Genomic DNA, 12,281 nt, shown 5'->3' on the forward strand with positions numbered 1-12,281 from the left:
TTTCTGCATTTTCAGAGCAGATTTTTCAAAATGAGCTGAAATGGAACAATTCTGGACTATCTAAAGAAAAAAAAAAACAACCTCTGAAGAGCCATAATCATCTAAAGAAAAAAACTCTGAAGAGCCATAATTGTACTTTGCTCTAGTGTCATGGTTTAGCCCATCTAGTTCCCCATGACCATCTCTAAGCCAGTTTCCAGAATAAATGCTGCTTCGCTCCAGTTACTCTCTGTGAGATGATTCATGGACACCAACACTGCCAACACCTACATCTCTTCCACTTTCAGGTCTCTCGCACTCATCCAGCAGCTCTTGTACTTGCTCTTGAAGTGTAGTGATTTCACCGCTCTGGAAAATGACCATTAACTCAAGGGGGTAAAAACCTATTTCTTGGGCGTCATTAGCAAAAATGAGGAATTGATCTCTTAACTGTCAATAGCTGCTAGACTGCTGATAGCTTTCTATTGAGGGAAACGATAGGGGTTTTTTCCTACATTAGAAAAATGTTTTAAAAACATGATTTTTATCATAGGTGTATCAATTATGTACTCAGGAAAACAGAGGACAACTATCTGCTTAATAAGTATTTATTCAGTGCTACATATTTGAGCAAGAAAACATGCTGCAAACTCAACTTCTTTAGCTTCGCTTATTTACCCAACTTTTTCTTTGAACATTTAAGAGCCAGACTTGGTTTTCATTAGATATGAAGTCGGGTGTTTCAAATTCCACTTATTAAAATCCCACCAACCCAAAACATTCTGTGTAGCGGAAATACCCCACACTATAATCAAGCCCCCTCTCTGACAGGCTCTTACGATTTCATCATTTTTCTCTAAATAAAAAGGTATTCTTGGTAATGCAACCATTTGGGGTGTATTTCTGGTCTCTTGGTCATTTGGGTTAGATATCTTAAAAGGATTGCAAGAATCGTGTAGAACATGCTTGGAGAACAAACTCCCTGAAGGCTCTGGGGAAGTTTGGTCTCCTGGGGATTTGGATGGTTGAATATCTCGGCATTGGGTGATGGAACTCCATGGATCCAGAAGTGTTTGATGGAAGAAATAGCTAGAAGTACAAAACTCTGCTGTGAAAACTTCAAGAGAACCTGTGAGTTTAGTAAACCTCCTATTGCTTGGTTGTGTTTGGCAACCGCATCCATCGATGCCCTTCGTTTGGCTCCTTCTGCAGAGGGCAAGTGCATGTGAAGTGCCGGCGTGTCATCCGGTGGTGTGTATCCCCTTTCATCTCCCCGTCCCAGAGGAAGCTAGAAAATAGTAAGATCTTTAGAAGGGGGGAAAAAAGGAAATGTGTAGGATTAATGTTGATGGGAGAAACTGGTTCAGTTGGCACTTATGTTCCGCCTTTTCCAGCTCCGTAGGTCCTGTTGTATTATTGCCCTTCCGTGAGTGTTTCTTCATCTCGCTCCTACGTTCTTCACACTTTGTGCTCCTCGTTAAGTCGTCTCTTATACTTAAGCAACCTTTTTAGCTTGCGTTCCCTACAGACCGCTCAGCGGCAAGAGAGAGATGTGTTAAAAGGCCCGCTGCTGCAAGCCGTTTTTAATGACCGTTTCCACCGGCGGCTCCCGGGGTTGGCAGAATCCGGCCCTTCGCACGGAGCTCCGGTGCCTGCTGCAATCTGTGAGTGGGTAGGTGAAAATGACACACACAAGTGCACCGGGAGCCAATTTGCAGCAGAAGGTATAGACTGTAACGTATCCAATTCTAAACAGGGCAGGCAATTCCCCAAACTGCCTCCTGGAGGGAATCTCCGCTGGAGTAAAAAGGTTTCATTCGAGGGAATACTTTTCCCTATAAAAACAAGGTCAGTAAAATATCAGCCCGATAAGTGAGGGTGAAGAGCCGGCTTACTTAAAAGCGGACGTTTTCTCTAGCTCGGGAGTGTCGGTGCTGAGGTTTAGCCTCAAACCGAAAGGCTGTACCAACTGCAGGGCATAATGATGTGGCTTTTGTCCTTTATCCTCAGGCTTCTTTCACTAATTTGTAGGATTGCATCTGTGTCCTCTGTGTGTGTGAGTCCCTTTCCCAACCTGTCCAACAGACCAGCACAGATTGGAGGAACAGATTGATGCTGGCATGTCAGCAGTGGTAAAAGTTAAGAGAAGCAGCACTCGACGGCTATCAGATAGAGAGATTTAAATCACTCCCGTTTTACAACACAGCTGCTTTTTACTGGGTGATTTTTGTGCTCAGTGCTGCAGAAATGTGCGCGGCAGAAAAGCCCTTTTAGAGGCTGATGAACATCGGATGTGAACAACGGTGTTCAAGCACCGAAGATCTGCCTTGGAAGGACTGCAGTAAGGTATCAGTGCTGGGGAGATTTCATTATGAACTTCAGGCTGCTCTTGTCTTTCAGCTCTTCCCCCAAAATGCCTTGGACTTTTATTTGCTTTGCTAGAATAACCTGCAGTAATTCCATGCTTAAACGACACTGCTGGCATGCCCAGCAAAATGTGTCCTTTCCGTTGTTGTGCTGAATCATTTTTGCCTTTGAAATTGGGGTAGAAATAGCTGCTAAACTATCAGCCTAATATCAGTTGCTCATCAGCCTAAGCCGAATACCGCTCCAAATATCGAACAGCAGCAGCCTAGGCTGGGCTGTCCGATATTTGGAGCGCTATTAGGCTGATGAGCAAGTTAGGATCAGAGCCCTGATTTGCCCCATTTGTAGATTCATACCACTGTCCTAAAAACTTAGTATCTAAACAAGAAGTAGAATACAGTCTTAAGAAATCTGGTGATGAAGGTTCATCGTCCTCTTCTGCCTCCCCTCTGTCCCTTCGGTCCTCAGACTGGCACCCAGGCTTCTCCCTATGGTCCTGCCAGCAGAGAGAGGTAAAGAGCCACAGAATAGCAGAAGTGTCTGAGGGTGCTTCGTGTGCATGGAACGAGGGCTCTCAAGAGTGAGTGATGCTTTTTCTGTGCAAGGTTTTTATTTTTTAATGCCAGCATGGGGCCAACAAGAGGTTTAAAAACTTGTATAATTAACTAAATGTAACCCTTGTACGTATGCAGCCCTGAGTCTTACAGACGTGACCCTGTCCTTAAATGTGCACCCACAGTAAAGACGGTGCCTATTAAATTTATCATTCCCTGAACTTTATATGTGAACCGGTACAAATTCATTCTGTGCCCAGAATATTGCAAGGGAAAGTGCGATGCCATGGCAGCGTGTGCTGATCTAAGTCAGCACTGCCGTGTCTCTGCCTCCTCTCCTCCCGGCCATGTGTTCCCACCTCCTTGCTGGCTTGCACTGGCACAGCTGGTTCAGAGAGCTGATCTTAATAAAAACTAAAGCTCCCTTCCCCCACTCCCCAAATGCTTCATTTTTTGACTTGAGCAGCTCCCTGTATTTTCTGTCTGCTTGGTGTTGTCTGTACAGCGTCGGGGATGGAGCGCGCGCCGAGGATGGGGAGGGATGGTGGGGCTCTGGTACCATAAACACGTACCAGCTTTTGCTGCTGAAGATGAGATAACTCTGTGGTGGAGGTAGGAAAATAATCCAGGTTCCAGAAGACCAGGACTAAATACCTTGAGTGTGGATCTTTTGCTGACTTGTAGCTCGGAGATACCAGGCGTTTAGATTTTTGATCCATCCAGATCTTCCTCTGTGCTGTAGGATCGTAGGCTAATTCAGGCTGGAGGGGACCTCAGGAGGTCATCTAGTCCAACACAGGTCCCTAGATTTACTGTTGGAAACCTGTCTGTTCGTTTGACTGTATGTTTACTTAAACATGCATGATAAGATGCATGAATATCTATTTGTTAGAAAACAAGATAGCAGCGAGACAGCTCTATTACCCAATTTCATACCCTTAGAAACTCCACCCTGAAAGCTTCACCCCTTCAGCATAAGGGGATGGTTGGAGGAAAAAAAAAACAACAGAAAACCCAAACTGAATGATCTGTAGTGAGAGGAAAAATGCAGCTTTTTGAAGTTGTCCCTTGGAGACAGACACATGCTATTCTCCAGCCAGCCCCTTCCTGCGAGCGTTGGCGGAGCATGAACCGTGGTGTGTCAGTTGTGACTTCTCACTCTTCAGCCTTTCCAAATGCAGTTTTGGCAACTTGCTGTTTTGAAACTGTTTCATTTCTTCCCCATTAGTATCAGTGAAGTGAAAAGAGGCTCACCAGCTTAATGGGCATATATTTATTACTGTGTTCTTCCTTCAATCATGTTAGCAGCGGGAAGAGCCGCTCATGCTGTCCCAGACACAGCAGAGAACAATGAATCTATCAGCGTCTAAACAGCATCCCTTTTGGAGAATAATAGCTTTTCTTAACAGTGTTGATGAAGAGCGAAGAGGTCCATTTGCAGTAAACTGTACTTTTTTTTTCCCCTCTGGTCCCTTGCAGGATACGGTAAAACATCAATATATCGGTTGTCCTGCTGCTTCCTTTTCTTTGCGAGAAAGTAGCCTGTTTGCTGGTCCAAGGGCTGAGCTTGGACCTTCTCTCTTCTGCAGTCTCCATATTCTTCGTGACACTAAGATGGTCTAAGATGGGTCAAACATTTTAGGCATTGCTTCCAGACGGCCAGAGGACAAAAGGCACCTAGGGAGCCTGGGCAGAAACGTTGTAGGTTAGTGCACCTTAAAGAAACCGTGCTAAATGCTGCTGTTGATGCTCTTACTCAGTTACAAACCAGCTTTGCTTCATCTCATCATTTGAGGATTAAGAGAGTTTATCTAAATTCATGTCTAGATTACAAACCAAATTAGATTCACAAGCTCTGTATGGCTAAAATAAACTGAAACAAATCTGATCTTGAGCAACCTCGTTGGGTTAGCAAGCCTGGTTTCCAAAGCTGTACTTTAAACCACGTAATGTCATGTAAGTCCTTCTGCAGCCCTGGTGCAAGCAATGGTTTTCTGTGAGTGCTTCTTACTCTGCTTAAGTCTTTCCAGTAGAATGCTGTGAGGATTAATTAGCTAATGTTTATTGAGTGCTGTAGAGCTGCAAAGTGTTATTTAAGTGCTATATTTTTTTTATCGGTCGGGACTTAAAATTCTGTTTCCACCTACGCTTGGTTTTGTGTCTCTGCAAATCTACGTCTTGCACTGGAATTGCTCGTGGTTTCCAATCCGGTTCCCAACGCCGAGGCGCTTGCCTTGCCGTGCTGTGGTGCGAGCAGGTGTCTCAGCCAATGCTCTTCAACATGTGGATTTGTTCGAAGGCTTTATGGTTCTGCAGATGGGCAGTAGCTCCTGGCGCTGTGACTCAACGATGCTTAGCATGGGGAAGGACTTTTCCATCGGCATCCAAGTAGAGCAGTGGCTTATGGTGCCTCTTCTCCTGACTTATTTTAGCATCAGATGCAGGGCAGAAAATGTATAGATGCCCTTCGCGATTTATCCCACGCACTGGGTCCTTTGAGCTTTATTTCCTTAGAGATAAAACCTTTTTAATGTAAAGACTATTAGGAGCAGGGTTGTAAAAGGTCCATTGGTGAGATTTCCTACTGAGGAGCAAGCGTAGACAGTGGTTTTTGTTATCCTGTTTTCCATGTTTATTAATAAAGCCAGACATCATATTCCATATATATTAGCAGGTAGGGCTAATTAAATGTGGAACCAAAAGGTCTGTGACTCCACCATTGTAAATCCATAAGTCTTGATAAAAGCATTCAGCCCTAACTGAATGCTTTGGCTGGAGCTTGCGGTGTGCGTTTGTCTCTATGTTAAATACCACTTTTCAAGAAGTGGGATTTTGGGACTGAAGCTGGAGAGAAGTGGGAGAAAGCCTCACAAAGCATGAGTGATCGTGCTCCTGGGGGAGAAAGTATGGGTGGAGAGCGAAGCAGAACACGTCGCAGCTCTGTTAGGCTGCACCAAACTGCCTTGAGTTGGCACTGGTGTTTAGTTTTAGTGAAATACTAAAAATACTTACTTGTTTTCATGTTACCTGCTGAGAGGTTCTGGGGATGCTGCCTGGAGTGGACTGACCGCCATAAATGCCTTAAATAACTGGGAAGACAGTAGAGAAAAATGTGGTGCCGTAAGAGAGGATGATGTGTTGGAGAGCGCAATGCAGCGGGCGCTTGGGAGATCCTCATCCATAACTGCGTAAACTGAAAAACAATAAAAAAATCTCAGAAGCATAGTGAAATAAAAATGAAATAGTATCAATGAGAAGCCCCTGTTGTCTGGGATGGACGTCCTGTTTCAGCTAGTGGGGCTTCAGCGGTGAGGCCATGGATGGATGTTCTTCTCTAGCTGCATTTGCTGCAGACTCTGCTTTCTTGCCAAAAGGGATGCGAGGAGCAGTTTCACATGGAAATGTCCCATGGTACTGCTGGCAAAAGAGATCACATGAGTTTTCCAGTATGTTTAACCACATAATGAAAATAACACGAGCTAACGCTGCTGACGGGGTGTGGTGGAGCTGCTGCTGAGTGCTTCTGGTTCAAGCTGGTGGCCCTGGGGGAGGATCAGATCTGCTCAGCTAGATTTGTGGGAGATCTGTTTGGAAAACCTGTAGTGCTTAAGTCTGGCTTTCCTAAACGTTCTAACATAAAATCTTCAACTTTCATCAAATTCCCATTGGAATCCAAAGAAACCGTATCTTTGCAAGCCACGCTGAAGTCAATATGAGCTGCAGGTGCTTGATGCTTTGGGATGTTTTTACATCTTGAGTCAAACTCAATTTGAGCCAGAACTAATCACGTAGGTTCCATTTTAAAGTCAACAGAGAGAAGCAAACGCTGCTGGAGTGCAGGCTGTCCAGCCTGGACTGGTCTGTCATGAGCCAAACTGCCTGCTTTCTGCCTGCTGACATAAAGGAAATCCCGAGAATTTGCTGCAGTAGGTATTTATTATCTTGTAGATGTCTGTTAGAAGGGATGAGTCCCACCTCCTGTCTCTTACTCTGGCCACTTGACTACCAGTTAAGGGATTTAGTTAAAACTTGTTCAGAGTCATCACTATCACTTGATACTAACGTGATGCCACATCCCTGTTGCTAACCTGAAGTGTTCCTCAGTGAAATTTCCAAGCACAGTAAGTTCCACCTTTTGAGGAAGGTTTTCTTTTTTCCTTTTTTTTCTTCCCCCCCTGGTTTCATACCATTTCAACAATTGGGATTATTGGAAAGCACATCTGGTTTTGGAGGCTATCCTTCCCATCCCTGCACATGAAAGCAGCTTGCTGCTCTTCTTCAGATCAGGTCCTGCTGCATCACACGTTCCACTCCCCCAGCACCCAATATTTGGAATTCAGTGTGGGATAGATAATCCGAGCTTTGCTTTAACAAACCTTGCAACTCCCGGAGTGTGAAACTACTGGCAGTTTCGGATGGGGTGCAAACTCCAGGCTGTTACCTTATTAAAATCAAGATTTCATGGGTGTAGGAGGGGTCTTGTGAAAGGGTGAGAACCTCCCTGATGGAGCGGGAAGAGGGCAAGCAGATACTGAGATGGAACTCTGTCTCCACTTGACTACTCATTCTTCTGAGGATTTCCTCTTCAACCTTAGCTTTGCTAGAGGAATTTTGCAAACTGTTGTGGATGAAGTTGGTGCAAAGCCTAACCCAGGTAGACCACTTAGTCTTTGCAGAACTTAAACTGCTGTGTTTTCTCTTGCAGGTAGGGCTCATCTACCATCTGACTCCTCATTAGCTCTTGGAAAACAGCTGCGCCTTCTCGTTAGGCGTGTTTAACGTGCAGTTAGTCAGGGCTTTTCTCCATAGAGTTATTCCTGACATGGCATACCCAGAGCACGCACTTGGATTTAAGATCATTTCAGTGTCTACTACTGCCTTGTGCAAGGGACTTGGATCCTGTTGGTGCGTACGGTTGAGGGAAGCGTTAGAGCATCTGTTACAGATTCCCGACATCAAATCTGCCTTTGTGTCTGCATCGACTGTAGAGAAGTGGTTGCTGGCAACGCCAGGGAGTAGGTTGTGTGAATTTGTCAGTGCTCTCCTGACCTTAGACACCTGGGGCCAACTTCAGCGATGCAGTAGATGGTCTGGATCCAGCCAACTGCACTTGTGTAGGGTGGAGCTGGCCGCTTGCTTTAGCAGCGTTGGAGCCTGCTGTAAAGAAAGGTGAACAATTTGTAAACATGGTTTTCTAATCTACGTGAAACTTTGGGGGGGGGGGATAAAATCCCATCTTTGAGTCCAGAAACATGAAATCTTTAACAGGAGGGAGGTTAATCTCTAAAGAATAACTGGTACCCTTTGTACTGTTTTTGTAGTGGCAGGTGTTAGCTAATACATTTGGGCTGAATATATTCTTTAAATAATTTTTTTTTGAAAGCTATCTCTAGCTGCTGTTCTACTGCTAAATAGGGAATGCTAATGAATGTCCTCTCAACCAAAGATCGTATCTATTCCCCAAGAGTTATTTCAATCTCTAGCTCCTTACCGCAGCTTTGCATCTCCTTAGGTTGTGGCAGTCTTTGATACCTGTCTTTAAACATCGTGAGCACTTAATGTTTCTGTACAACTGAGTTCAGCTCCTGAGTTCAGGGTTTTAAAGCTATCTGCTGTAGGTGGTGAGCAAAGAGGTGAGTATCTCTTCCTCAAAAAAATGTAGAAAAAACAGAATCCTGGGAAGAATGGATGGAAATTTCATTAGTGTCCTGAAATTCTGGTGCTGGGAGCACTTGCGAATGGTCCTGGAGCCGATTCCTCCACAACCATGAAGGAGATCTCCATGAAGCAGAGCCTGATCTGTCCTGGTGGAAGGTTGCAGTGGCCACAAGCTGGAGAAACTTGTCCATCGCTGCCTGCTTAGGTTGCTGGGCGGATAGTGAAGTATCTTAACAGTGCTCCAACGTTCCTGCCCCCTTGTGCTCCAGGCTTCTTTGGCGCAAACCCATGTATGCGCCGGTTTGGTCCTTGCACCCAAATTTGAATGGTGGCAAAACCCCTATGTAGCTTTGAGCCAGTAATATACAGCAAAGCTGATGTGAAGGAAGATCATCTATTACACGAGACCCACGCAGTATAGGCTGACTATGTTTAGAGATAATGGACGCAAATCTAACATAAATCGAGCACGAATCTGGAGTCGTTCCACGTGCTCCAGTGAAGATGCTTTGGATTCACGCTAGTCTAAATACGATCACAATCTGGCTGCTTCTCGAAGGTGGCCGGAGAGAGCGTGAATGAAATCCCCAGCAAAAATAGAGACTTGCTCTCAGAAATGAGCCCCCCAGCTGGCAAGACTCATCAGAGTACTGGAGCTATTGAAAAACGCTGCAGACAGAAAATGAATTAGAGGATAAAAAAGTGAAAATGAGCTGGCAGGATCTTTAGGTGACTCATCAGGTGCATCTTGTAAAGTCTCTTTCTGAGAAGTAATGAAATCGCATGTTCTAACAATATTTGCACTGCAGCAGGAAAATGCATAAATATTGGGATCAATTAATGAAATTAGATAATTTGACCAAAAAAGCCATGGCGCTGGCTCAGAAACCATCCCTCTTCCTTTCTGCTAGTCTTGGTGCTTGCAGTTGGGGAGGAAAACCCCGTGGTTTCGTTTCACATCTAAGATACACGAGACCTGGGCAGCCACAGGGTTACTGGGACGCTTTGGGTAGTCACCTGCAGCTTGAGGACTTCTGCTTTCACCCCATGGAAGTTCTCGAGCTGGTGGGCAGGCAGGTGCAGAAAAGCCCTGGTAGCTGTCTGGGCATGCAGCCTCCCACCCTTTGGATTTTAGGGTTGGTGAGGGTAGACACATCTTGTGTCTGCCAACCACAAAGATAGTTTCTTTGTGTCCCTCAACTTCTGCTTTTCAACTGTAAAATTGGGAATAATGATTTTCCTTAAAAAGGGAAGTTTTGCTCAGGAAAGAGCCCTGTGGAAATGTGCATCAGCCTGTGACATTTAGATATTTGAGTAACTTGTCGCAGGCGGTGGAGGTCATCACGGAGCTTCGATTCCGGAGTGAGCTGAATTTTGAGTGAAATACTGGGGTTGCTGGTATCGGTGGGTCAATTTATGCTATTGCTAATAGAGTAATGACCTTATTCCAACAGTATTTTAATGGACTTATATTTGGGGAAGGCACTAAGCCTGGGGTGAAGAAGAATGGCAGAACGGGGCTTAATGTATACTACAATAATGATGAAATCGTAGGCGTGAATACCTGTATTGCGGAATACGCGCACGGTGCTTGGGTCGGCATTCTGCTGGGTAATCGGGAGCTCTCCAAGCAAAAAGAGCTGTCGCCGTCTTCAGATTTATCAACAGCAAGAGCGGAACTCATCAGGTTAGCCTACCCTTGGTTTGGCACTGGTACAACTGTTGTTGGAATAATTTGTCTGGTTTCTGGCGTCCTCGATTCAAGAGGATGTTGACAAATTGGAAAGATGTAAAAGAGCCACGAGGGTGGTTAAAAGATTGGCAAACGCGCCTTGCCAACGAAACAGCCAGTCTCCTGGCTCAGATGAATTATTTTTTTTTTTTTCCTCTTTGAGTGAAGGTTAAAGTGTGGCTTTAGCAGCTCCCAGTACCTGCGTGAAGAACAAAAATAGACAGTAGTGGAGGCTGTCAGACAGAGGTGTAACACAAGCCGGTGCCTGGAAGTTGAAGCCAGACTTGAGCTGAACAGAACAGTTCTTAATAGTAAAAGCAGTTGATCTGTTGTGATATTTTACAGGAGTCCTGGCTTTTCATCATTCTTTAGAATTATATACATCAAAACAAGGAATTTTTTTTTTTTTTTAAGATTATAATTTGCATTTAGGTGTAACTCATGGAGGAGAGCCCTCTGGCTTTATTAAGCAGGGGGCAAACTATGGGTTTATGTATATGCCAGGGCATCTCTTGATGATGTGCACCTACTCATTAGCGCTACCTGCACCTCACGTATGATATTTCTTCCTTGGTCCTCCGAGCCAGATTTGAGGTGTTTTGATGCTGCTGAATTACAGTCAGTAAATAACAGTAGGTGCTCGTGAGAGTTTTAAATGAGATTTTTTCCTCCATGAGCATTTTCTGGTGCGTTTCTCTTGTGAAAAATGAAAACTAGTGGTGGTTTATTCTGAATCCAGGTTTTATTTGAAGCGGTATTTCTTGTATTTCTCTGCAGGGCTTGTTCCACCTTTGTTCCCCAGCAAGCCTCGATTTCCACAGGAAGCCCATCCAAGGAGAGGTTGTGCTAAATTTACCTTAAGATCTACGTGCGGCAGAGTTACTGAGATAATTCTTGATTTGTAAAGCTTATCGCAGGGCGTGAAGTCTGGCTGTTGGTGTTATCCTTTCCTACCATTCAGTATAAGAAAGAACATATTCTCTGCCTTGCTGGTCTGACTGGCCACACAGATTTGAAGGAGCTCGGTGTGTGTAAACGATCTTTAAATACATCCTGGAAGGATGCAGAAAATGAGTCTGTTTTAAAGCAGTCTCTCACATTCGTTTACTACGGCAGGTAAAGGATGAATATTTAGGGTTTGGTATAAAACTACACTGCTCGTTTTTTTTAAATGAAATGTTCTCTTTTGTTTTCCTAGCTGTGGGGAGCTCAAAAAATAAAGCAGGTAATATGCTTTTTTTAATATTTTATTATTGTTTTCAATTGTTGCTGCTTTTCTCCTTTTTGCTAAGTGATACTGTCCTCTTCTCTGTTATTGACTTTGCCAGTTGCTGTTTTGTCTTGCCACAGAAATGTAAATGCAGAGAACACTGTTGCTACCAAAGAGTCTGATTTTTTTGGTGTATTTATATATTTTGATGTCTTCATTTTCTCCTTCCTGTCTAGTCAAGAGATTTCTTGTCTCCAGTCTTTTGAAAATAGTTTGACAGTTCTTTGGTAAGGCTTGTAACTGTGTCGTACCTTCCTCCGCTGCGGTCCCGGATCACTTGGAGATCAATTTTTCATCCCCAGCCAGTTAATGCCAGTGCAGCCTCCTGGGCTTATTGTAAAATTTGGTAAAAATGGGCCAAGTGAGCTTCGTTGCCTGTTTATCGGTAAGACAGATTGAGGTTTTCCATGGCGGCTGGGCCGCCCGCAGCCGCCAGCGGTGGCTGAGAAGCAGCAGGTACACAAAAAGGTTGAATCACCTGGCAAATCCAAATCCCGTGGCACGCGAGAGGATTTTATTTGGGTCACCCTGATGGTGACAGCCGGCGCAGACCATACCTGCACGTTTTAATCCCAACTCAGCCAGAAGCTGAAGCAGCATTTCGGGTGTCCTACGACATGCTGTGCGAGCCCATGCGGACATACTGCAGGTGGGGAAGATGTTCCTCCGTCTGAGTCCGTCCGCCGTGGCTAAGCCACACAAGTCCTTACGAAGGTCTCCT

The 12,281-nt window shown here is 44.7% G+C and overlaps 1 protein-coding gene across 1 annotated transcript in view; it reads left to right on the forward strand.

The window, feature by feature from the left end:
• SFXN5 (sideroflexin 5) overlaps positions 1-12,281 on the forward strand; it is a gene marked incomplete at both ends in the record, with an annotated part of 102,266 nt that overhangs the window by 28,808 nt on the left and 61,177 nt on the right. Inside the window, one exon of the mRNA XM_081999516.1 lies at positions 11,489-11,515. Coding sequence (XP_081855642.1) covers positions 11,489-11,515 — 27 coding nt within the window. The remainder of the gene's footprint in view (positions 1-11,488; positions 11,516-12,281) is intronic.

The sequence above is a fragment of the Phaethon aethereus genome, assembly GCF_964289735.1.
Source record: "Phaethon aethereus genome assembly, chromosome: 4".
Classification (NCBI taxonomy): Eukaryota; Metazoa; Chordata; class Aves; order Phaethontiformes; family Phaethontidae; genus Phaethon; species Phaethon aethereus.